General features: G+C 41.2%; 1 protein-coding gene across 2 annotated transcripts in view; it reads right to left on the minus strand.

The window, feature by feature from the left end:
- FBN2 (fibrillin 2) overlaps window positions 1–16,105 on the minus strand; it is a 239,987-nt gene extending 223,882 nt beyond the window's left edge. The window contains exons 1-5 of one of the 2 annotated variants that reach the window (XM_025433409.3): window positions 15,704–16,105; window positions 14,834–14,916; window positions 10,168–10,266; window positions 7,011–7,106; window positions 270–365 (exon numbers count right to left, since the gene is read on the minus strand). In XM_025433409.3, the coding sequence (XP_025289194.2) occupies window positions 270–365; window positions 7,011–7,106; window positions 10,168–10,266; window positions 14,834–14,916; window positions 15,704–15,984 (655 nt within the window). In that variant the 5' untranslated portion in view covers window positions 15,985–16,105. The remainder of the gene's footprint in view (window positions 1–269; window positions 366–7,010; window positions 7,107–10,167; window positions 10,267–14,833; window positions 14,917–15,703) is intronic. The other variant, XM_049116030.1, reaches the window with a different exon arrangement.
- Window positions 16,106–26,997: the final 10,892 nt, after the last annotated feature.

Raw genomic sequence — 26,997 nt, forward strand, 5'->3', positions numbered from 1 at the left:
TCCTACTAAGCATCCATTCTTCCACTCATTTTCTCCTGCCCAACAGAACTTCTACTGGCTTCCTGAACTGAAATCATTCCACTGGAGAACATCGACACTCTTTAGCTGGTATTAGTTATGTCTCATAATCTTACCATTCAAGGTATAGACATCGTCAAAAACAAAAATATTATTTCATTAGAAGAATGTTCCTTGGATAACAAAAAATTATATGTTTTTAGATCAAAAGAGACTTCTCCAAAGGAAGGTTCTCATTTATCTTTTCTTACCTCTTTCGCACTGTGGACCAGTGAATCCATAAACACAAGCACAGCGGTTAGGTCCAATACAACGTCCACCATTCTGACATCCATTTTCGCAGACAGCTGCACACAAACACGGCAAGACGCTCATTATATAGAATATTTCCATATACAGCTGATCACTGAACAACACAAGTTTCAACTGTACTGGTCCACTCATAAGCAGATTTTTTTTTATAAATACAGTACGGTGCTGTAAATATATTTTCTCTTTCCTAGGATTTCCTTAATCACATTTTTTTTTCTCTAGCATACTTAAGGAATATAGTATATAATACATACAACATAAAAAATCTGGGTTAATCCATTGTTTATGTTATCAGTATGACTTCCAAACAACTATTACTAGTTAGATTTCTGGGGATTCAAAAGTTATTCATGGATTTTCAACTGTGCAGAGGGCTGGCAGTTCAAAGATCATCTGTACAACATAGCATGGAGATGCAGCCCAAAATGGATCTTACATCTCAAACACACTCTACAGCATACATCAGGCATTTAAATAAATATATGTAAGGTATAATGGGACAAAAGTCTACACAATTCACGTAACTTACATTGTTAGGCACACACCTCATAAAGATTTTTTTTTCTTTTAAACAGAATCACAAGGATTGACTGCCTCAAACGTTTATAGTGTCAGAATGTAACTATCCAATCCTCTGTCTTAGTTCTATTAACCCCATAATCAATCTTCACAGGTAAGAAATTAAAATATGGGGAAATGCAGGAAAAAAGAGGGCAGACAATAGGTAGTAGAGAAACAGGAAAAAAGGGGAAGGGGATGTGATATGGATAAAGAAAGAGGATATAGGCAACAAAAGGAAGGAAAAATCAAAGAAGACAAAAAAGCCTCCCCCAAAAAGACGGGGGTGGGTAAATAATAAAAGGGAAAAACTAACATGAATACAGACGGCATGCACTCCTCCACTCCTTTCCACTAGTGACCAGGGAGACTAGGATTCAGTTCAGGTTCGGTGGGCTCCAGGGGGCCAGGGAACCAGAAATGACCCTGAGCGGCTCCCCTCCCCGACTATACCACCCTCAGCAGCCAGGACCACAAAGAAGAAGACCGCTCTGCAAAGACCATTTTGCAGGTTCCCTGAAAAATAACTATTCCTACAAACTCTTGTGATGGCAGCTGAATCTAAGAATCATGTCTTCTCAGAGAAAATACTGGTACTAAGAGCTTGTCCACCAATTCACCCACCTTGTTCTTCCATGAGAGTGAGCTCTTCCACGACAGGGACAAGAGAGTCTGCTTGCCTTTGTATCTCTATCATCGACTGTAGAATTTGATCCCTCACAGATACTAAACAAAAATCCTGCAATATGTGAGAGTCTTGCAGCCCTTTTTGCACTATTTTGGAATGCAGAAAGTCACAGTGAACAGATAAGGAGTTTTGTTGTTTTCAGCACATCCTAATCACCTAGTCATCTTTCTCATTCTCAGCTCCCTTGCTGAAAAATCGAGTTAATAGATCCTACCTAAGAGGGGCTTGAGGATTAAATCAAATGGTGTATAAAACACAGTGTACAGTGGCTGCACATGAAAACTGTTCTACAAACTTAAATTCTCCTTCTCTTTTATTCTACAGAGTATTTGCATGAAAAGGAGACCTGCTCTATATCACCCAAAGTTTACACTGAACAACAGCAAAAGAAGTGGACAATGCATAAAAAAGCAGAATTTAAAAAATAAAAGAAATGAATGAATGAATGAAATAATTATCCTTCTTGAGAAAGAGTTATGATGAGAGTTATTTCATGAAGTGGTTTTTCTTGTAACAAAACAGAAATGAAAATCTGCAGTTTAAATGGAGTTGGTGACGGGCACTGGGTGTTATTCTGTATGTTAGTAAATTGAACACCAATAAAAAAATAAATTAAAAAAAAAAAACAGGAGAAAAAAAAAATGGAGTTGGAAAGAAACATGAATATGCCTAAATTTCCACCATGGAAAGAAGGCTGACCACCCAGGAAGAAAGAAATGCTCGCACCTGGTATGGGATAAAGCAAAAGGCAATGGGGAAAAACCAATGCTATACACTATCCACGGCAACTTCCCAGTGATCTTCATCCAGGCCCGTATTTAACCTGTTACCTATATAAAAACCCAGTCTATGTGAGCCCAAGTTCGTATCCCCCTCAGCTCTCTCTGAAGATCTGAGCTCTTACATCTTTCCAACCAGAGGTCTAAATAGACTTTTTAAACTACCAAGTCCAGAACAGAATTCTCACCCTCCCATGTTTTCAGCTCTAACCCACTCCCTGTTCAGTCATTGCCATTTCAGGAAATGACAGTACCATTCACTCTGGAGCTCCACCCAATTCTCCAGTTGCCATCACGGACCTCTGTTTGTTTCTCCCTCCAGCACACCCGCTCATCAGCACATACTTCCTTCCACAGATTCTCCCTCCAAAGACAAGCTCAAGGCAAGCACTTCCCAAATCTTCAATTACACCAGCACCATGCATCAGCACCACTACAGTAGCTGCTAACTCACCTTTCATGTTTTCTCTCACCCTTTCTCCAATCCAGTAGCAGCCAGAGTGATTTTTCTTTTAAGTTAATCAGATCCTATCACTCCACAACTCAAACTACCTCAATGACTCCCCATAATATTTAGAGTCCAAATTTCTTTCCTTGGTGGATAAGGCTGTCCACCACCATCTCTGAACTCACCTCCCATCATTATCTCCTTTCCTCTCTTTAGCCACATGGTTTTTCTTATTATCTCCAAAATATGTGAACTCTGTTCCCACCACAGGTCCTGTGAATCTGCTTTTCCCTCTGGCTAGAACACTTTTCACACCGACCTAAAATGGAACCTTTAGGTCATGTTGTTTGCTCACTGATACATTCCCAACACCTTGCACAGCATCGGGCTCACAGGAGTGACTTGGTAAACACTGCTGAAAAAAAAATGAAAGAGTGCTTTCTAAGGAATGCTTTCCACATTTCTGGGAAGGCAGCTAAGTAGTTTAAATGTTTTTATAATCCTCATTTTAGCAAATGTATTTCTAGGACGTTTCTGGATTCACAAGCTGAGAACTGTTACACCTGCTTCCTTACTCTCAGGACTATAATGCTACCTCTGTGTCACACAACTTAGCAAGTGTCTTCCTTACACCAGGTCTTGAGTTAACGTATGCTAGGTGACATACCCTGCACCTTCTTATTTGCTGTGATCGAATTTTGTGGGATATATGATCTGCTTGTACCATATGTTCTGTGAACTCTGAGTAAATGTTGCTCAGTGATAATTCCGTCTCATGAGCTATTCAGTGAACAAATTTTCACATGTGCTGCTTTTCTGACCCATTGCTTTTCCCTCTCCTCTGACTGAAAAGTGTGAGGACATTGGTATGGCTTGGCACAGGGCAAAAGAACATAGAAACACCTCCTCCAGGGAGGGAAACTACTTTTCATCCCTTTACTACTTCTATGTGAAGAGCAAAGAAGGGACACAGCAGCTAGAACTCTTTCTGCAGAACCTTTAGGAAGACACATACATACACAGACCCCAGACAGATACAGAAGGTGAATTCAGGCTGAAAGTGGCTAGTTTCAGGTTAGATTTGAGCAAATACTTGAAAGATCAGTTGAGACAAGGCCCTTCCTCCTTGTAATTCTAAAGTAATTACAATTCTCTTCCACTATGAAATAAAAGGTTGAGTTTCAGGAAGGATAATTGTGTCTCTTCTCTTGCTTCTGAACTCTATAAAAGAAGAATACAATCAGGGGTGTCCAGGTGGCTCATTTGGTTAAGTGTCTGCCTTTGATGTGGGGCTCGATCCCAGGACAGGTCATGATTTCAAGATCAAGCCCCACATCAGGTTCCCTGCTCAGCGGGGGGGTCTGCTTCTTCCTCTCCCTCTGCCCCTTCCCCTTAGCTTGTGTTCTCTCTCTCTCTCTTGTTCATTCTCACTCCTCAAATAAATGAAATCTTCAAAAAATAAAAAAAGAATAAAATCAGATCTCCTACCACTTCTTTATAGATATAAAAAAGGTATAAATCTGTGTCCTGGGATCCCTGGGTGGCGCAGCGGTTTGGCGCCTGCCTTTGGCCCGGGGCATGATCCTGGAGACCCGGGATCGAATCCCACGTCGGGCTCCCGGTGCATGGAGCCTGCTTCTCCCTCTGCCTGTGTCTCTGCCTCTCTGTCTCTCTCTGTGTGACTATCATGAATAAATAAATAAAATCTTTAAAAAAAAAATCTGTGTCCTTATAAATACTATGTTCATAATAGATAGGTTTTGTTTTGTTTTTAGTGGTTATAAACTGGAGTCCCTTGTATAAAATTTGGAAAATACCTAAATATTTGAAGAAAATATAGAAAAAAAATAATTCATGAAAAAATGTTGCTAAAATTTCTGTTACACTGTTGTCCAGCACCTTCCTGCTCCTACCTAGCCAACTCTAGCCCAAAAAAAGTTAATACATTGGCATCTCCTGTTCTTGCAAGAAAACTGGCCTCAAGGCAGTGTATTCTCTCAGAAATCCATAAAGCTTCACTTCCCACACTTGTCAATCTCAGATTACCATAACAGCTGTAGCCATACCTGAAAGCCATCTATACAAGGGGTCTACAAACTAAAGTCCACAGGTCAGATGTTTCCCACCACCAGATGTGTTTTTTTAATGCCCATGAGTTAAGAATGGTTTTCACATTTTTCTATGGTTAAATATTCAAAATAAGAGTAAATATTTTTGTGACACATGGAAATGGTATAAAATTCAAGTTTCAGTGCCCAAAAATAAAGTCCTGCTGAAACACAGCCAAGTTCTTTCATTTACACATGGTTTATGGTCACTTCTGCACTGTAATAAAAGAACTGAGTACTTGTGACAGAGACCACAGAGCATAAAATATTTATCTGGCCTTTACAGAAAAAAGTGACTGATTTTTGACCCAAAGTATTTTTCTTTAAATTGATTCACCTACTTAAATTATTTTAAAAGAAAACTTCCTAGCATTTATAAATAGAAAGCTATGTTACCCTAACTGGAAGGCAATCTTACAAAGAACCACCACAAGAAGATACACTTCAAATCTATGAGGATGTCTATCACACACACACACACACACACACACACACACACAAAGAGAGAAATAAGTACTAGTGAGAATGTGGAGAAATTAGAGCCCTTGGGCACTGTTGGTAGGAAGGTAAAATGGTACAGCCACTAAGGAAAATAGCAAAGCAGCTCTTTAAATTAAAAGCAGAATAGCATAGGAAGGACTAGCAATTCTAATTCTGGGTATGTACTCAAAAGAACTGAAAGCAGGGATACAAATGGATGGTCCTACATCCATCTTCACGACAGCCAAAAGGTGGCAGCACCTCAAGTGTCCATCCAGGGACAAAGAGATACAAACAAAATATGGCAACTACATAAAATGGATTATTATTCAGCTTTAAAAAGGAAGGAAATTCTAATACATGCTCTAACATGGATGAGCCATGAATACATTATGTTAAGTAAAAGAGTCATGAAAAAACATACACTATAGGATTCTGCTTGTATGAGGTAGCTTGAGTAGCCATTACTCACAGAAAGAAAGGAAAATGTTAGTTGCCAGGAGATGGGGTGAGGGAGAAATAAGGAGTTAGTACTTACTGGGTACAAAGTAATAAAAGTTCTGGACATAGATGGCAGTGATGATTACACAACAATGTGAATATACTTAATGCCACTCAACCATACACTTAAAAATGGTTAAAATGGTTAATGCTTTATTCATACTGAAAACAAGTTTTTTAAGCTTTTAAAATTCCAACAAAAATAAGATTAGCTTAAAACAAAGTAGATCATCTTGCACACCTACAACTTGGTGCTCCTGTGTTAAAAAGGTTGACAAGAGGGATGCCTGGGTGGCTCAGTGGTTGAGCGTCTGCCTTCAGCTTAGGGCGTGATCTCAGGGTCTGGGATCAAGTGCCACATCAGACTCCTTGTGGGGAGCCTGCTTCTCCCTCTGCCTATGTCTCTGCCTCTCTCTGTGTCTCTCATGAATAAATAAATAAAATCTTTATAAAAAATATGGAGATTCTTGTAAGAGTCCCACAGTTTGGGAAATACAAACCTCTAGTCTTCCCCAGAAATATGTCATAATCTAGGAGTTACAATCTTCACATTCTTGTTAAAAAATTATTTCTTAATTAGTACCGAGTATCCTCCAGTGAGTGAAGAGTAGACCTTTATTGGATTAAGGCTCCCTCTTTCACAACGACACCTGATTTTTTAAAAATCGTTTCAGAGCCCTGCACTATTGCATTAAATAATTAAATATATATGAGCAAAACATAATTTATAAGATTGGCTCCCCTAGGGTTAATTCTGGGATAACCCAAAGAGAGAGAAATCACAACAATTTTTACTATACCTTCAGGAAGGTATTCATGTTTTACAGAGTTAGATTTTTTAAAAAAGCAAGTAAATATTAACTTGTGATATGTGTCAATTCTGAAGAACTATTAGTGGTAGTCAACATCAACACCTGTTTTAGAACACAGAAATCTTAAAAGAGAAAAAAAAATCTATGATTAAAAATTAGAAATTCAGTTGTTCACTATGGCTTACTACATGAAGTTATTTTTTTAATGCTTAGAGGCTTTACAGATCCTTAAATTATGACCTAGCATGAAACACTCACTAAATCAAGTAACTTCTAATAAACAAAGTCTATTCCAATGTTCCTTACGTTGTCCACAGTAAGTTCCAATATATCCCTTCTGGCACTGGCAATGGTCATCTGCACAGGTCCCTCCGTTCATGCACCTCACGTTGCACTGCTGAACTGCAATGAACAACAAAAAACATATAAAGATATCAATCACTAAAATTTTAGTATCTGTGAGTTATAAAACTATACAAAATCTCCAATTCAATGACAAATGTATTCTACAGAAGTGTTATGACCCACTTGTGTAAGTGCACACAGGAGCATATCCTGTTACAATGTTGTATTTCTGGCAGGCATTTAAACTATATTACACTTGCAGTGTTAAAGAAATCAGTATATCCTGACAGCATAGTTTCTAGGAAGTGGGAGGCACTTGTGTATCATTCAGGATACAGAGGCTCAGTGTCTGCCCCACGTGCTCAATGCTCTGCTATAATGATAGACCTAGCATTCCCACAGAGAGACAGACAAAACACAAGTAAACAAACACTACAGTTTCATTATGGATCATGACAAGTTCTCCAAAGGAAACTGTGTTGTGAAGGAGAACAGCCTGGAGCCAAGGAGGAACCTAGACCAGAGTGAGACTCTGCAGATCATTCTGATGTGACACCTAGGAAAAGTTCTGAAGGAATAAAATGAGCCAGGTATGAGAAGCAGTAGAGCAAAAACTCACAGGGAGACCAACTAAAAAATCAAAACACCCCTGGATGGCAAATAGTTTCCTCTATTTGAAGAACTGAAAGAGTCATGGGATTATTAAGAGTCAGGCTGGGAGGAGAAGTTCTTAGGCATTCAGAAGCCAGTCAAATAATTCAAGGTCTCTCAGGCCATGGAAGGATCTGCATTATACCCTGAATGCAAAAGTAGTCATCGAAAGGATTGAAACAAGACACTTAAGTGATGCAGTTTGTATTTTTAAAGGATTCCTCCAGATGCTCTGCAAAGAACAGATCTGAAGAGGGCCAAGGTGGGAAGGCAAAAAAGCCATCAGGAAGTTACTGCAGTAGTCTGGGTAAGAGATGAGGAAAGCTGAACCACGGGATATCAATGGTGATAGAACGGAGAAGATGCATTTGAGATGTTTTCCAACAGAACCCACAGGTCTTGTTGAAAGAGCAGACACGAGAGAAAGGGGGAAAAAGTAGAGAGAAAGAGAAACCATTGCTTAGGCACTGAGTAGATGGCAGTGGCATCTGCTGAAGCAAGAGAAACCTGAAGCAGCAGACTATGAGCAGCAAAGAATCAAATTTTACACAACCAAGTTTCAGATGTTTACTGTGCAGTCAAGTAGAGACCTGAAACAGGAAACTGAACCTGTGAATAGAAGGTTCAACAGAGGGATCTCTTCTGGAGATCATTACTATGAGTTAGCAACATATGGGTAGTAGTTGAAGGAATAGATGCAAATAAGTTCACCCAGGGAGGCCAGACTGTTGAGAATGCCAAACATTGAATGGAAGTCTAATGAAGAAGATGCAGACAGAAGATTAAAAAATAATACTCAAGAAAGGGAACTCTGGGGCCTTTGATACTGCATAAGTGAAGGGAAAAGAGGAATTCATAAACAGAGCAAATAATGGTGCTAAATGCCTCAGGGCAGTGGAGTAGGACAAGGACTGGCAAACAGAGAAATGTTTCTGATGAAAAGGGAGTATTGGAGCACCTGAGTAGCTCATGGCTGAGCACCTGCCTTCAGTTCAGGGCATGATCCCAAGGTTCGGGATCTAGTCCTGCATCGGGGTCCCTGCAGGGAGCCTGCTTCTGCCTCTGCCTATGTCTGCCTCTCACTCTCTCTCTCTCATGAATAAATAAATAAAATCTTAAAAAAAAAAAAGAAAAGAAAAAAGGGAGTATTACTGAAGGCCATAGAAAATCATGGATTCTCTTTGAAATCATATACCATAAAACAAGGGTAGGCCCATGAAATGCTTAGCTGCCTAGGCAGAGGATTAAGAAGAAGTTAAACTAAAATTTCTCCAGGATTTTTTTTCTGAAGGCATATATGAACAAACTGAGACAACAGGATAATGAAAATGTGGGCAAGAATATCTTCCAGGCAGTCAGATCGGGAGGTTCCTGAAAGCACTGGAGGATATCTGCTAATCAGAGTGGTCAAGAAAGCCTGGATAAACTGTGAAGAACTTTAAAAGGCTGAGAAAATAACTGATTATTTTCTAAGAAAATGAAACTAGAAGTTTTTACACAGATGTGTCACCAAGGACAATGACATTGCTCATAAAAACCTAGAATCTTCGATTTCTGTGTCAGACATACATTCCCCACTACCTCTTCTGAGAGAAAATTTGGAGAGAGACATGTTAAAAATGAAACGACATCACTCTGGCTTGAGGAAGATTTAAAATTTGATTTAATTACTAAGAAATTAAATAGAGTATTTGCTTCCACCTTGTTATAATATTATCTTAAACACTGGCCTCATATTAATAATCTTGAATACCTGACAATCCCAACCTGGGTTGGGATTGAGTAATACAATCCTAGTCCACTTTTGTGATCTTACCAGGTTGCTGAGGGTTAATACATGTAAAGTGAGTTAATATATGTAAAGTCAGTATATAATATCTGTTGTCAGGCCAATCCTCTTACCTTTCTCCTTTAGTTCACCCACAAAACAGGGTGTGAACTGCAGGATTCCATTAAGGCAATAAATAGAGCCTAGGATTGGAGTCTACTGGTTTAGGCATCAGAATACATGGATTCAAATCTCTAGTACTCTGGGTAAGTTACTTAACTCAAAAGTGCCAATCTCCTTTCTCTGAAAAATGGGATAATAGTACCTCATGATTTTCGCATGAAGATGAAATAAAGTGCTATAGTCAAAAACATAAAACATTATCTGGCACAGAGTAAAAGCCCAAGGAGTTGTAGTTCTTATTCACAAAGAATTTCTTTCCACTGCATATCCAGGCACTTTTACTTCATAGACACATAGCTCCTGGGCCAGAATTAAACCATCTGCTTAATAAAATCATTATTAAGCTGTTGGTGGCATCAGTTAAGCCACTGAAGATTTTTATCCCGAAGATTAATACAGATCTAGTCAGTGAGGAAAATAATCACCAATTTATATACTTGCGAAAAAGGACATTTAGTGTTTACTCAAAAGCTTTTGAATAATGCAGAAAGGTAAGGTCATATCCAAGAAACCTACTTGATTTTGATCCGCAGGTTGGTGATATCTGGCCACTGGAACAAGTACACATGTTAGGACGTGAACAAAATCCATCTCCGCAACTATTTCTACAGATTGCTGCAGAAAACACAATAGGAGAGTAAAGGGAATAAGTAGGTCATAAACACAGGCCACAAAACAAAGCTATGGTTAACAACAATAAACCTGAAAAAAACTAAGATGAAAAAAATATGGGATATGTAGTGTTTGATTTCATAGGCAAGAGAATGACCCACTAAAGACATGAAACTAAGTGTCACATGTATCCTTATGATAATGGGCAAACAAATGAAACTACTTCAGAAGTTCTGTAATCCTTTAACTCCCCTATCAATACAGGTCATGTTTTCCATTCAAGGCAGAGAATTTATACACAGAATTTCTCACAAGGCAGTCTTGGTCGTAGGAAGCTGGGAAGATTGAGGAAACCCAGAGGTCCTAAACACCCTCAGAAAACACAAGCCCATTCTGGAAAAGAACTTCACAAGACATAGAAAATATAAAATGGGCTGAGCCAGAGATCCCAGGCCCTAACCAGTTGGCCAAGCCACAGGGGTTCCATGTACATTCCTTCCCAGTTGGTATCTGACCTGCCCCATCATCAATCTTTGTTCTCCTTAATAATTCCCACTCTCCTTCCACCAGCCTTTCTTCTCCCATGCTATCACCACAACCTGGCCTATGCCTGTTGGTCAGGAAAGCTGTTACGACATTTTGATGGAGGGAGAGTCAAACCTCCTGCAGCTGTGACCTCCAAGGTATGAGGGTCATCACAGCAAAGAATGTTAGGCTTACTGACACAGCACATACCATGGATCCTCAAAATCACTAGCAGAGTGCCTTCCAAATGGGAAGTCTCTTCCACATTTAGAATCACTCCATCTATGAGCTGAGCGATTCATCTCTATACCCGCAAATGAATTCTTTCTTCACATACAAAGCTTATGTACTTTAATGCTCCACGACTGGATGCATGGAGACAGTAAAAAGAGAGTCTGGCAACATCCTCAAACTGGCTATAAACATTCAAGCGAACGGACACATGTGTCTTTTACTAGAGAGGGCTCTCACAATTTTCAGAGATCTGAGACCCCCCACCCCCAATAACGTAAAGGGAATGTTGTATAGAAGTGAGTTAACTCAGTAATTGTTTTTCTTTCCCAAACTGCCTCTTGGTATCCATACGATATGGTTAGCATCTCCATTAGTACTCCTTATAAATGAAAATGTCATAGATCATAGTGTGAAGATGGAAAACTAATTTTTGGCAGTAACATGGTTCCTGCCTCAGAGCTGACTACTAATTTTTAAAATGTGCTACAGTTTCAGATCACCAATAATTTTCAAATGACACGTCCACTAACATAATGTTTTATTTCAAAGCCCCCTCATTCCCAGTAGGCTGACATTTAGTCTAAGATTAGGTGATCTACAAAGTGCCCCTCCTAGGTCCTATACCCAAAGAAGGTCTCATGGCTGCAGACTGGACAACCCCAGACAACAGATCCTCGTCATGACCACAGGTGTGTGCTCTATATCTGTGAGGCAGTGAAAAGCAAAAGTGTGCGGGCCTTTTCTCCTCACTCATTTCAACCTGTGATATACATCACCTAACTACTTGTCCCTCCCACAATCACATCAGGAAAACCATGAGACCCAGAAATAGCAAAAGGAGAGGGAAAGAACACATGGATGTTAGGGTCTCTCCGATGCTGGGAGAAGGTGTGCAGCACAGTAAAGGGTATATAGGATAAAAGAGGTCTAATGTTGAGTTTTGCTATGCTGTGGGCACACTGTAAACTTAGAATAAGACCATACAGCTTCTCTGGGTTTTGTTTTCTTCTTGGTAAAATAAAATAAAGGGATTATAGTGGAGTGTTGTTCTGATGTCTTTTTAGGTTCAAAGGCTATGATTTCAGGCCAACCCCTTCCTATTCCATCGATCAAAATGCACTTCATAACAAAATTTCACAAATAAATCAGTAAGGTTCCCATGGCATCAGGTTCTAGTAAGACTTAAACAACAACAACAACAACAACAAATGAAAAGTGAGAAAGTCAATTCCAATTTTTTGGAAACAAATATATGGAAGTTCTGAAGTGATTCAATGACCTTTGCAAACTACAACTAAGACCACTAACAACAAACACTGAGACTCAAATCAAAATGCGTTAGGTTTCCAGTAGTTTGAGAAATACATTTTTCACCTCTTCATGGAGCCTGGTCAACAACCAACAGATTAAAATGCTAGAAGGAAATCATTTCAAGTATCTTTCTATACAGAAAGAATGTGAATATATAAATGTGTGAAAAAATTAATCTTTGGTCCTCATAGTCTATTTATATTTTACTACTCTCCTTGTAAGTTGCCTCAGAGCTTTGTCTTTCACTAAATGGTGGAAATTCAGAAAATATAATAAGTAACTTATTATCACCAGGAAATTCTAGAATGAAAATTCTTGATTTTGACACTACAATGCTTTCAATTTGGTGATTACCTGCATATGTTATCATTTTAAATGTCACAAATAACTGCACTACTAAATTTAAAGGAAAATACTAAAATTAAAAATTTACATGAAATCCATACAAGAGAATATAAAGGCATTACATTCTTCTATTTTATGTACTACTTTATATTCTTGGGTATTTGAATTACTTTTTCAATATGCTAATATTATCATAGATAACTCTAAATGCTTGATCTATATAAGTGATATACATGTTTCTCGGAGCTACAAACGTAAAAATTTGTGTTTTAGAAATTTATGATGCATGTAACTTCCAATGTGTTTCATAAGTACCCAAATATTTCAAGTAGTAGAAATGAAGGCTACAATATTCACTATTGCTCTGAGATTTCCAAAGTTGTTCTTCTAAATAAGAACATAATGTTACTGAAAAACAAAGTATTTAAAGCAGACACTCAGAGGGATACACACACACACACACACACACACACACACACACATATATTTCTACTTCAAATATTCTGGAAGGGCTCTGTTCTCTGGAATTCCCATTCCACACCGATCCAATAAAATCCGACTTTACAGATTTTCAACACGTACCATAAACCGATCCCTTCTTCTCGGCTGCTCTCCAACTCAATAATGGCAGTCACATTCATTACATTCAGTGAGTCAGACTTTCCACAGTGCCTAAGTCATCCCAGCTAGTATGGCAGGTGTGTGGTGAGTGACATTAGCTGTTGTATGTAGGATTCTAGGAACCATGTTAAGTTTATAGCAGGCAAAGTAATGCCCTACTGGCCTAAGAGAGTAAATACGCTCTCTCTATATGCCTCATATAGATGATTTCTGTCTTGGGGGAAAAAAAGAATGCAAAATCCTTCTTTAAAGTAAAGGCTTATAATCAGAGGATTTGCTTAAAATATTTAATGAATTACTTTAAAGAACACAGTCATTGTTTCCCATTTTTGCCTCCCTACTGGAGATTGTGGGATTTTTCGGGTAGAAAATTTTGTAAGAAGTCTTTGCAACACACGAGACTTCATTCTTTAAAAAAAAAAAAAAAAAAAAAAAAAAATTGCATGAAATAACACTAAAGGTCTATCTCAAACCCACAAAACCAATAAATATAGAGTCAGAAATGCCACTACATCCTTTTATCCCTTGGCTAGTATGGCTTGCCTTTTTTCTCTGTTCACAGTTGCATAATTATCTTTTCCCTGGAGAACATGAAGGTCAATCTAAAGTCAAGATGGCTCTAAATGAATGTGCTGTCTATGATACCTGGCTCTCCTCCCAACAAGACAAATGTGACTGCTAGATAAATACAGGAGAAGGCTAGTCACACTTCAAATCACAAATTCACAAGCATGTGAAACAAGACATCCCACGGTCCATCAGTGTGAGGCTGGTGGTAACTAATGACTTCTTCACTTAGAAAGTGGGAGAACCAGGTACACAATTTGGAAACTATGTAATAAGACTTTTAAGGTCAGAGATACAGAACTCTTTAAGTTCTAAGCCTCACACTTTGGAAATCTACTGTACGCCGTGAGATGTGGGGCCTGTAAATTCTAAGTCTAAATATCCTAAAAGAAAAAAAGAAAAAGGTCAAGCCATTTGGGAAGAGTTCTTATAAAAATTTTGTTGACCTGGGTCAACTCTAACTCCCTGAGAGAGTTCCTTTCATATCTGTTATGTGGCTGTTGAGATGAAACCAGAGATAATAAAGTGGTTTTGTACAAAGGCCTAAGAAAGCTTGATCTTCAAAAGGCCCAAACCTCATGCAGTCAAAAGCCAGATAATTTACATAATCACATTGTGGTCTTATCTGGACTCCTTTAGGAAAAAGTGGTTTTGAGTTATCTAGGGAATTGCTGTAGTCTCTCTTCAGTTTGTATTAATAGACACAGAAAGATAAAACTTCCAAGTATCTTTGAAACCTTTATCATTATTGCCCTTCAACAAGAGTCTAGAAGCAAAGTCTACACTGATGTAAACCGGCTGCTTCTTCCCCAACACTCAAACGGGGCCGCGTCCTAATTATCACTGCTTCGTGGCCACCGGATTCTGAAAGCAACTGTGCGTCCCGCCGACTGAATGGGTCCAAGAGCTCGGCCCTGACACGGGGCCAAGCGCGCTGCCCAAGCTGGGATCCCCATCGAGCACTCACGGACAATGCACTGGTTTCCTCCAGGAAGCGTCTTCCATCCCGGGCAGCAGTAGGAGTGGAACCTGGATCCGCACACGTTGGGCCTGCGATGGAGGAGGGAGGTCACGCACATGTAGGGAAGGGTATGGTGACACATTAGCGGGTTTCCCAAGCAAAAAACCGTGAGCGAGAAGACTCCGGGGCAACACACAAGTCAAAACTACACTTCAAAATTCTTGGGGCTTGGGGGCGCAGACAAGAAAGTAAATGGGCCGGAATGGGGAAGGATGGGAAACGTCCAAACCCTGCCTTTCGTCGGCCCTCTCTTAACTGCCTGTTAAAGGGCGAACAGAAACATGGAAACATATAATTTGCTACTAGTCTAGCCTCCGGATGCAGAGAACAAAGGGAACACTGTTTCAAAACTCCTTGCCCTCGGTCCCCAGATGCGTCCCCCCCGGATCCACCGTTACTCTGGCCCGGGCGCGTCAAGGAAGGCGCGTCGGAAGGTGCCGCGCTGGGGTCCGCCGGCCCGAGCGAAGCCCAAGCCCCGCTCTCGTCCTCAAACAAAAGGCTCGGGAGCTGCGCCCCCGACGGCGGGGAGCGGGCGGGCTGCACGGGCGCGGCGCGGCGTGGACTCGGGCCCGCCCTCCGCCCCGCTTTGGGAACCTGTCCCCGCACCGCGGCCGCGCCCGGGGGCCTCCCCCCAACCCCCGAGGGAGGGCTCTCCGCCGGCTGAGCCGCGGGGGAGGAGGGAGGCGCTCCCGGGAGTCCTCGGGCGTCTGGTGGAGGGAGGGGGCCGCCGCTCCGGCCGCCAGGACCAGACTCGGCGAGGGGCGGTGGGACTGAAGCTGCCGCGCGTGGGGCCCCCCGGGCCGCCTGCCCACCTACCCTCGAAGCACGTCCTGCTGTCCTCGCCTCCGGACGCGGCTGGCTGCCGCGGCGCCCTCCTCCCGGTACTCCGGCACCGCGAACCCGCCCTCGGAGCCCGCCGCGGCGGCCCGGACCTGTTGCGGCGGCGGCTGGGGCTGGGGCTGGGGCTGGGGCTGGGGCTGGGGCCGGGGCTTGGGCGGCGGAGGCTGGGGCTGGCCGGCCGTGCCCTGCGCCCAGAGCGCCACGCAGCCCAGCCACACGAAGTAGGGCTGGAGACACAGCCGCCGCCGTCTCCCCATCGCGGGCGCCGAGAGCGCGCGGACCAGAGTCCGCGGAGGACGAGTGCGGGGAGCCGAAATCTGCGCGGCCTGAGAAGAGCCGGGGTCTAACGAGCCCTCGGTCGGCGCCCGAGACCGCCTGGGGCGGGGGCCCCCTGCTGCAGCCGGAGCCCCGGACCGAGCGCCGGCCCCCGGCTGCCGGCGGGACGCGAGCTCTAGCGCAGCGGGCGGCGAGGCGCGGCGGCGGTGCGGCCGGCAGCCCCGCGCGGTCCACGTTGCATCCCCCGGGCCACGGCCCCGAGCGACTCCGGGACCGCCAGCGGGCGGGGGCGGGAAATTACAAAAGCAACCCGAGCAGCCGCGGCGTAAAGTTACAAAGAAAGCGGACCTCAAAAGAAAAAAAGGGGCCTGCACGCCGCGCCTCGGCGGATTCCCGTGCGCCCCGGGCACGGATCCTGGGGAGCGGCAGAAGTCACCAGAAAGAAGCCGGCAAGCAAACAAAAGTGGCCCCCCGAAGAAGCAGGGGGTCTCCTCGCCGCTCGCCCGGAGTCCCGCGGGGCAGCGGCGCGCCGGCGGCGGCTGCGGAGCCGAGCGGAGGTGTGCGGGGCCAGGGCGAGCCGCCGGCCAGACGGAGGGCAGGAGGCTGGACGCCGGGGAAGATGCGGCAGGCGAGGGCGCGGCGCGGCGCGGCGCGGGGGTTTTGAGGCCCGGCGGGGCGCGGGGCGGGCCGGCGGGCGGCGGCTGTCAGTGGGGGCTGGAGCGCAACCGTCCACACGTGGAGCGCAGCCCCGACCCGGGGCCGACGCAGAGTGGGCGGAGCGGGTGGGGAGGAACAAGGGGAGCTGGGGGCGGGGGGAGGGGAGAGGAAGGAAGGGGGTAGGGTGACGGGAGGCGAGGGGACCGAGATTGGGGAGAAGGGGGGCACGCCTGAGAGGAAGGCCGGGCTGGAAGAGGGGCTTGGAAGGAGCGATTGGCGAGCCCGGGTGCGAGAGGAAATGAGCGGGGGATGGGGGCCAGGTTAGAGCGAGGAGAGGAGTGGGAGGGAGGAGGGGGCCCGGGGGCCTGGGGGCCGGCTGGAGGGGGCGAGGCGCTAGTCGGCTTTGCTTCCCGTCCCCCTCAATTGGCCGCTAGCTCTGTTTTGACTGTACAAAGCGGGTAGACGACGGGGGAGGGGGCGGTTAGGGACCGGATTTGGGAAAGGAGGCAGCAGCCCCTCCCCCTCCCCCTCCCCCCCCCCCCCCCCCCCGCCCTAGCCGGGCCGCGGACCCGAGACGAGACGAGGGTCTCTAAAGGCGCTAGGCTCGGCTGGACGCGCAGCTGAACTCCCCCGGGCCGGGCAGAGGCCACGGGGCCGAGGAGGAGGGCGAGTACCCCCGTGAGGAACCGGCCCCAGACCCCGGGTGGGGGCATTCGAAGCCAAGCAGGAATAGGGGCTCACGCGGGACTTGGCCGCAACCTCCGTCCGAGGAGGCCCGGCCCTGCCCATCGCCCTCCTGCCCCCACCTCCCCCCACTCCCCGGGATCGGCGTCAGGCTGTGGGACCCGCACAGGGGCTGGGCGTTTCCAGATTGAAACGCGCTCTCCACCTCCGAGAGGGAGCCCACGAGGCCGCGGGGGGCCTCGGCCGCAGTCAGGCGCGCTGCGGTCCCCGGGGAGTCCGCGCGGGGGGGGAGGGGGTGCTCGGGGTGACCCCTGGCAGAGCTCTGCAGCCAGAGAGGACTTAGAGCCCCTGAAGTGGCGGGGGTGTGGCGGGGAGGGGCAGCGGGGCTGGTGGGATGGACGCAGAGCTGGTAAATGGGTCTTGGGGCACATCCTTGGTTCCTGGCTTGGAGACCTCATTAATGATTAAGCTCTAGCGATTGGGGCGTCCAAGCTGGCGACCTGCCCTCTGAACCCTTAGAACTAACTGCCTCTGCGTTCACCCGCCTCTGGGGTCTTCCTTTGTGGCCCTGCTTTCAGGAGGTCTCTGTAAAGCCCTAGTCCTCTCTTACCCCATGGCACTGCGTAATTAAAAAAATCAAACATCCCTGAAAACTAAGGCTAACCATCCAAACACCGTTTAGGAAACAGTAAAAGGGAGCAATGTCTGGATTATTCAGGCCTAGGGAACTTTACTTTAAAGATATAAATAAATTTTATATATATATGTACATGTATATGTTCTCCCCCCCCCCCCCGCCCTGAATTACCCAGATGTGCTATTTGGCAGCCAAAATTCTCTGAGATTTGGCATAACTCCCTTCTCTATTTTCCAAATGTAGTCAGACAAAGAGTCTGACTTACAGTATTCTCATAAGGCCTGAAAAAAGGTAGGAGTCACATACTTTCATGTGAGACACCAATTTGCACAAATCCAAAAAACTTAAAGACAGTAATAGAGGTATTTGTCATGACTATGCTTCAAACAAATAAAACCATTTTAACTAAAGGAACTAAAGTACTATCTCCTAGCTGAAGACGGTGTCTTAATCATACTCTTTAAAACCTTGTTAAATGGGTTTTTGTTAATAATTATGTGGCTTCAGGGTTCATTCCTGTCACATAAATCCAAGTGCTCTAAAATTGCATATGCATGTATCCTTTGACTCAACAATTCTGCTTTTAGAAATCTATTTAAAAGATGCAGGCAAAAAGATGAAATGATAAATGCATTGATCTGTTCATTGTAGCACTATTTGTAATAGCAAAATATTAGGAACACAAATGTCTCATCGGTAAGAAATTGTTTGAATGTTATTTAATCCATTCGATGAAATACTATATAGCTATAAAAACTGAGTGGAAAAAAAAACTGAGTGGAGATCTCTGTACCCTCCTATGGAATTATCTCTAGAATACGCAATTCAGTGGGGGGGGGGGGGAAGCCAAAGTACAGATGGAAATAGTCAAATCCATTAAGATAGAAAGTATAAAGGTTATCAATGATTGGGGGCAGGTGAGGAATAGGGAGAAGGGAATGAGGAATTATTGTTTAATGGGTACAAAATTTCCACAGAACGATGGAAAAAGTCCTGAAAATTGTGATAAAGTTTGCACAGCATTGTGAATGTACTTAATGCCACTGAAATATGGTTAAAATGGTCATTTTTATGCATATTTTACCAAAATTTTAAAAATAATGTGAAGTATAGGGTATTGTATATTGTATGCTACTTGATGGTATGTAGCTGTAGGCACATTTTTTAAAATAGGAATGTAAACCAAATCTAATAAAAACGGTTATCTTAGGGAAGGAAGAAGATTTTGAAGAAGAAACAATGATGAAGGCTAGATGTTTATAAATATGCCCTGTTTTATAGTTCTAATTTGGAACCATGTGTGTATGTTATATAATTAAAGAAAAAATTAAATTTAGAACAAGTGATACCTACGAACACCTTGGTGACTCAGTTGGTTAAGCATCTGACTTGATTTCAATTCAGGTCATGATCTCAGCTGCTGAGATCAGGTGGTGAGCCATGCCAAATCAGGCTCCACTCTCAGCGCGGAGTCTGCTTGGGATTCTCTCTCTCTCTCTCTCTCTCTCTCTCACTGCCCCTCTTCCCACTCATGCTTGTGCTCTCTCTCTCTCTCTCTCTCTATCTCCCAAAATAAATAAATAAAATCTTAAAAAAAAAAGAAGAAAGAGCAATACCTAAAAATTAAAACAAACTAGAACAAATAAACCTATTTATCACACTGGTGTCATTACCAGAGGGAATAATTATTTAAGGTGTTATTTTAACACAATATTTGAAATGTACATCTTTAGTATGATATAGTCTAAGGATAAAATGAGCCAAATTCAAGAAGCCTGAAATTGCATTCAAAGGTGGTACTATGAGGGAGGGAAAGAGAGAAAGAGGGAGAAAAATATTAGAAATCATGATTTCAGCATAAGAGAATGGAGATATATAAAATAAAAATAAAAACGTTGTAAGCTTAAATTGAATTATAAAATGCCAACATGAAATTGGAACTTATCTTTTTGTTTCAAAAAATAAGCATTTCTTAGTTCTGCACATTGAAAAGACCTGGAAGTAGGGACAACCCAATAACAATAGATGACACCCTTTGTGCCCAGATTATGGTTCCTAAACACCAGTAAAAGGGATGAGGGCTCCTTTTTTTTTAAGAGTCTGAGGGATCCCTGGGTGGCGCAGTGGTTTAGCGCCTGCCTTTGGCCCAGGGCGCGCGCGATCCTGGAGACCCGGGATCGAATCCCACGTCAGGCTCCCGGTGCATGGAGCCTGCTTCTCCCTCTGCCTGTGTCTCTGCCTCTCTCTCTCTCTCTCTGTGACTATCATAAATAAATAAAAATTAAAAAAAAAAAAAAAAGAGTCTGACTTCAGGTTTGGGGCATGAAATATGTAAGATGTTAAATCTGAACTATCTATCTTGTCATACTTGAAAGCAAGGAATTTATCACTTTGTGGATCATGTCAAAAGAAAACTGAAGCTAACATGAAAAGATCCCACTGACTGAGGATGGGAAAACTTGATCACCCAAAAGAAAAATGACCACAAAAGATTGAAATATATGAAATGTATAAATACTCCAGAGTTCCAAATGATATCCAAAATAAAAATTAATTGGCCACTTTACAGGTTGTTAGGCACAGCTTATTATTCTAAAAATAAGGATAAATAAAATAGTCATGTATTCTGCCTTTGCTGGATAGACTTAAAGAAAGTATTTCTTTAAAAAAATTAAAATTGTAAACACAGGAATGATAGAAAAATCACATCTTCACAAATTGAAACAAAATAATGGATCCGAGCAACAGTCATCAATGACTGCCAGAACCATTAAGTCAGGCATTCCTCCCTGGAATGTGTTTTCTCCTCGGTGGACATTTGGCAACATCTGAAGACATTTTTTATTGTCACAACAAAATGGTGTGGGGGGGGCAAGGGTTGAGGGTATCAAAGATGCTGCACAGAACAGTCCTCCATAACAAAGTATTATCTGGTTCAAGATATCCATTTATCTTGATAGAGATATAGAGAATATCTATGTCAGGCAAACAATAAAGGGGGGCCTTTTAAATAAAAGATTTAAGCTGTTACTACCCAAACCTACTGGTTAATTGTTAAGTTCTGAAAAAAAAAAAAAAAACAGAACAACCAGACATTGTGTGTCTATCAAGTGGTACAATAGGAGGCACAAAGAACCACCTGTAAAATATCTTTGTCATAAAATGTAACCTGGGGGTGTCTGATGGCTCAGACAGTTAAGCATCTGCCAGGATCCTGGGATTGAGCCCTGCATTGGGCTCCCTGTGCAGCGAGGAACATGCTTTTCCCTCTCCCTGTGACTGTTGCTCCCCCTGCTTGTGTGTTCTCTCTCTGTCTCTCTCGCTCTCTCTCTCTGTCAAATAAATAAAATCTTTTTAAAAAATCTATCAAAAATGTAACCTGAATTACGTAGTAATCATTTTAAATTTAACTTCCAGTTTTTAGGAACTATAGAGTGTAAACATGTTAAATGATACTGCAAGAATACAATCAACCAGATCTAGAATGTGGGAAATATCACAGGACCAATTTTGTCCAAATAAATGGCATGAGTAGAGGAAAGAGGGGAACTATTCTGGTTCAACAACCAAGTGCAAACGTTGTACCTTATCATGGGATTTTTATTTTAACATAGGCCTAAAATGACATTTTTGAGATAATATGGGGGTTTGAAAGCTGATTATTAGATGTTAAAGATTTATTTTCAACTTGGGAATGGTGTGACAATGATATGATTATTTTCCTATATTTATCAAAGTCTTTATGGATGAAATATGATGCGGGGTTTGATTTAAAATGCCATAGGAGGGATGCCTGGGTGGCTCAGTGGTTGAACATCTGCCTTTGGCTCAGGGTGTGATCCCAGAATCCAGGGATTGAGTTCCACATCAGGTTCCTGGCAGGAAGCCTGCTTCTCTCTCTCCCCTCTCTCTGTCTCTCGCAAATAAATTTAAAAATCTTAAGTAAAATAGAATAAAATACCATAGGAAAAATAAAGGCAGAGTTCTGAAAAGATGGGGGAGATGTACTTTTCTCTATTCCTTTTGCTAAGTATACTTAGCCAAATATCCTGAATATTATATATAGGAAAAGGAGACTAAATAGTGAAGGAAGACAGCAGACTGGTAGTGAAGGAAGACAGCAGACTGGCTGGACCACCGGACCTAAAGAGTGACATTGGAAGTGTGTTTCTTGAGTTTTTGTTTTGCCTCATATATCCTGGACTGGGCGCTGGAGAAGCTGGCAACCTGGAAATGCCAACTGGCACAGACCAAAAAAAAAAAAAAAAGTCTTGAAGAAAAGCCTGCTCTTTTCTTTTCTTTTCTTTTCTTTTCTTTTCTTTTCTTTTCTTTTCTTTCTCTTCTCTTCTCTTCTCTTCTCTTCTCTTCTCTTCTCTTCTCTTCTCTTCTCTTCTTTTCTTTTCTTTCTTTTTCCAAGCCTGCACTTTCTAAACAAAGGTCAGGGAAACGATACATTAGCAAGACAAAACTTATAGACAATAACTGCCCTAAACCAGCCAAACATTATAGAAGAAAAAATTGTCATCTCTCCACCAACAAATGCCAGATTGAGAGTTTAAACTTTTATCCTCACCAGATTGTAAGAAAATATTCCTCCCTTTCTCACACAGTACTGTCAGAGAAGTTCAGATAATGAGCCACGTTCTGTGGTACTCCTCAGTGGTTCAATGAAGAGTCTGGACTTCCACTCTAACAGTAATGAACTGCATGTCCAGTGGTTTCAGAGGAGTCAGGACTTTTATTACTGCCCATCCCCATGGTGTCATGAGAGTCCACATAGGCCACATGGAGAGCAGGAATGAAGCACAGGTCTTCCTCCCAGCCAGACTGGCACAGCAGTGGTGTAGTGGGAAGCTAGTACTCCCACTCCTCACTAGCAATCACAAAATGCTCCTCAATCCTGAGTGTGTCAATAGAGGTAGAACTTGGACTCTACCCCCACTCTTCCTCTTCCTTCTCTGCAGTATCAGAAGAGGCTGTTAAAATATGATTTAATATGATCCAAAATTTCATAGAATAACAAAATGTCCAGGATTCAAATGAAAACTGTTCATACCAAGAACTAGGAAAATCTCAAACAAAAAAGAAAAATTAATTTTCACCAATCCTGAGATGACACAGGTGTTAGACTTATCTGACAATGGGTGTAAAGCAGCCATGATAAAAATCAGAAACCATGAAGGCGAGAAGAGATTGGCACACATTCTTCAAGTGCCAGGAAAGAAAAAAAAAAAAAAAACAGAAGAAGAATTGCCAACATGAAATTCTATTCCCAGAGAAAATATCCTTCACAAATAAAGGGAAAATCAAGGTGTTCTCAGATGAAGGAAAGAAGATGATTTGTCTCCATCTGATCTACACTAAAATAATGGCTGAAAAAAATCTCAAAAAAAAAAAAAAAAGTAAAGAAAGAAAAAATAAAGAAAAATCTCTAAAGAGGAAATGATGACAGAAGGGATCTTGGAGGGATCCCTGGGTGGTGCAGTGGTTTAGTGCCTGCCTTTGGCCCAGGGCGCGATCCTGGAGACCCGGGATCGAATCCCACGTTGGGCTCCTGGTGCATGGAGCCTGCTTCTCCCTCTGCCTGTGTCTCTGCCTCTCTCTCTCTCAGTCTCTCTGTGACTATCATAAATAAAATAATAAAAAAAAAGAAGTCATCTTGGAATATCAGAAAGGAGGAAAGAACAATGAAAAGAGTGGAAATATGGAAAAATATGGGTAAATACAATAAACCTCACTTCTCTTGATTTTATGAAATATACTTGATGGATAAAGCAAAATTTTAATATTATCTCATGTGCTCCTTTATGCATTGAGCGGAAATATTTATGACAATGGCTCATAGAGTGGTAAATTTTCTAAACTGGTAAAAATATTGATTCAAATAGACTGCGATAAATTAAAAGGAAAGCACAGGGAGATCTTTGTGGTGAGGGACTAGTTCTCCAATTGATTACTGGTGTTTGCCTAAATGCCACATGTGATAAAATGGCATAGAACTAAATATTTACATTGTACCAATATCAATATCTGGGGTTTTATATTGTAATATAGCTATATAAGAAGTAATCATTAGAGAAAATAGGTGAAGGGTTAACGGGACCTCTCTGTACTTTCTTGGCAACTTTCCATTCATCTATATTTTAAAATAGATTATAATATCAATGGGAAAAACATGGGGTTTGTATTTTACTATTTGACTCATTCTTCTTTATTTCCTATCAGTGTAATATTGAGATACCTTATTACATGGGACTGAAAAAAAGAAGTTAATAGATGAAATGAAATGGCAAAGTGTTAATTGTTAAAGCTGTGTACAACTCTTTATCAGTAATTGACAGATCCAGCAGGCAGAAAACCAGTGAGGACATAGTTGAACTGAACCACATCAACCAATTAACTGAATCTTGGTGACATTTATAGAATATTTCATGTAAGAACAGCAAAATACGCATTCTTCTCAAGCTCCCCCAGAATATTCACCACATTCTGGGCCATACAACACACCTTAACAAAATTCAGGAGAATGGAAATCATACAAAGTATGCTCTCAGATCACAATGGAATTAAACCATAAACCAATAACAGAAAGATAGCTGCAAAATCCCAAAATAGTTGGATGTTAAACACATTTCTAAATAACACACATGTCAAAAAAGAAATTTTAAGAGAAATTAAATAATATTTTGAACGAACTGAAAAATCAAAATATAACTCATCAAAATCTGTAGGATACAGTGAACATAGGGTTTGGAGGGAGATTTATAATATTGGTTGCATATATCAGAAAAAAGAAAGACCTAACACTAATGATCTAAGCTTCCACACTAGGGAACTAGATAAAGAAGAACAAATTCAATCCAAAGCAAACAGAAGAAAATATTAAAAATTATAGCAGAAATCAATGAAATTGGAAACAGGAAATGAATAGAGAAAATCAACAAGATAAAAAGGTGGTTCTTTGAAAAGATCAATAAAATCAATAAACCTGGGTTTCAGGCAAAACAAGAAAAAAAAAGAAGACACTAGTTACTAATACCAGAAATAAAAGACAGCTATCAATACTTATCCCATGGACGTTAAAAGAGTAGTAAAGAATAGTATGAACAATTGAGACAAATTTGATTACTTAAATGAAGTGGACTGTCTTGAAAGACACCAGTTATCAGAACTCACACAAAAAGAAATAGCTAATTTGAATCAATCTAAATTTATTAAAGAAACTGAATTAATAATGAATAACATTCCAAAAGAGAAAGGACCTGGCCCAGATGCTTTCTACAAATCTATTGGAATTTTAACAAATATTTAAGGAAAAAATAGTATCAATTCTCTCTACCCTTTTCTAGGAAATAAAAGTAATGAGAACTCTTCCTAACTCATTCTATGAGGCCAGCATTCCCTTAACATCAAAACAAGATAAGGAAATCACAAGAAAAGAAAATTACAGACCAATATCACATGCATATATATGCAAAAACCCTCAATAGAATAGTAGCAAATTGAATCCCATGAACATTGTATAAGAAGAATTATACACTCGTAACCTATGGAGATGTGTTCCAGACATGTGATACTGGTTCAATATTTAAAAATCAAGTAATGTATTCCATCACATCAATAGGCTAAATATGAAAAATATTCTGATTATATAAATAGATGCAGAAAAAGCAATCATGATAAAAACCCTTGGGAATGTAGAAATAGAGGGTAACATTCTCAACTAAGTACGAAGAATCTAGAGCTAACATTATACTTAATGGTAAGAAACTGAATACTTTCCCCTTAAGATTGGGACCAAGACAAGGATGTCCCTTCTCACTAATTCCTATTCAACAATGTGCTGGAATAAGTTAAGAGAAGAAATAAAAGTTATACAAATTGGGAAGGAGGAAATAAAACTATCTTTGTTCACAGATAACATAACGTCTGTCTAGAAAATTCCAAAGAACTAACAAAAAAACCCCTAGAACTAATAAGTAATTATAGTAAATTAGCAGGATACAAGGTCAATACAGACAAGTTGATATCTTGCCTATATATCACTGAAAACTGACTTCCCAAAATTACTTAAGTATATATTTAACAAAATATGTACATGATCTAAATGAAGAAAACTTCAGAGCTCTGAAGAAGGAATTAAAAGATCTAAATAAGTAGATAGATATTCCTTGTTCATGAGTAAAAAGACTCAATATTGTTAGGATGTTAGTTCTTGATGGGATCTATAGATTCAACCCAATGCCAGCTAAAATCCCAGCAAGTTATTTTGTGCATATTGACAAACAGATTCTAAAGATTTTATGAAGAGGCTAAAGACCCAAAATAGACTGCACAATACTGAAGAACAATCGAGGATTTATGCTACTTGACTTCAGGATTTACTATAAAAGCTGTGGCAATCAAGATAGTATGGCATTGGATATGTGGGTGTTATTATATTTCCTCTAATTTTGTATATATTTGAAGGCTTTCATAATGAAAACTTGTTTTGTTTTGTTTTAATGGTACAGACTGGTTCCTGAAAGATTTCTTCATCTGTCTTTTTTCCATGCTTTCTCCCTTCCCCTAACAATCAAAATTAATCCACACTCTAGGCTTTGTCAGTTGTACTGATTTTCTATTTCCCAAGTCAGCAATTCCTGCTTTCATGATTATCTTATCCTTTATGTTTTCCTTGAAAGATATGTGGTTTAATTTTCTAGTTCTTGTTTAAAATTTTTAGTCAAATAATTTATTTGTTTAGATTCCTTTTTAATTGCTTAAATGTGCAAAATTGTGATTGCTGTCTGAGCTCAACTTTAGATAATCCCTAAATTTTTGATAAAGGATGTATTCATTATTTTATAAACTTTAGTCATTTTGAATTTGAAATATTTAAGAGAAAATTGTGTAATTTTTCTGTGGCTAGACTTTTTTCTATTTATTTTTATTAATTTCTCATTCTATTGGTGGTGTATTCATGGATTATGGTCTGCTTATCATGTATTTGTGTGTGTATATTCAGAAATTATCT

Source organism: Canis lupus, chromosome 11 (assembly GCF_003254725.2).
Source record: "Canis lupus dingo isolate Sandy chromosome 11, ASM325472v2, whole genome shotgun sequence".
Lineage (NCBI taxonomy): Eukaryota > Metazoa > Chordata > Mammalia > Carnivora > Canidae > Canis > Canis lupus.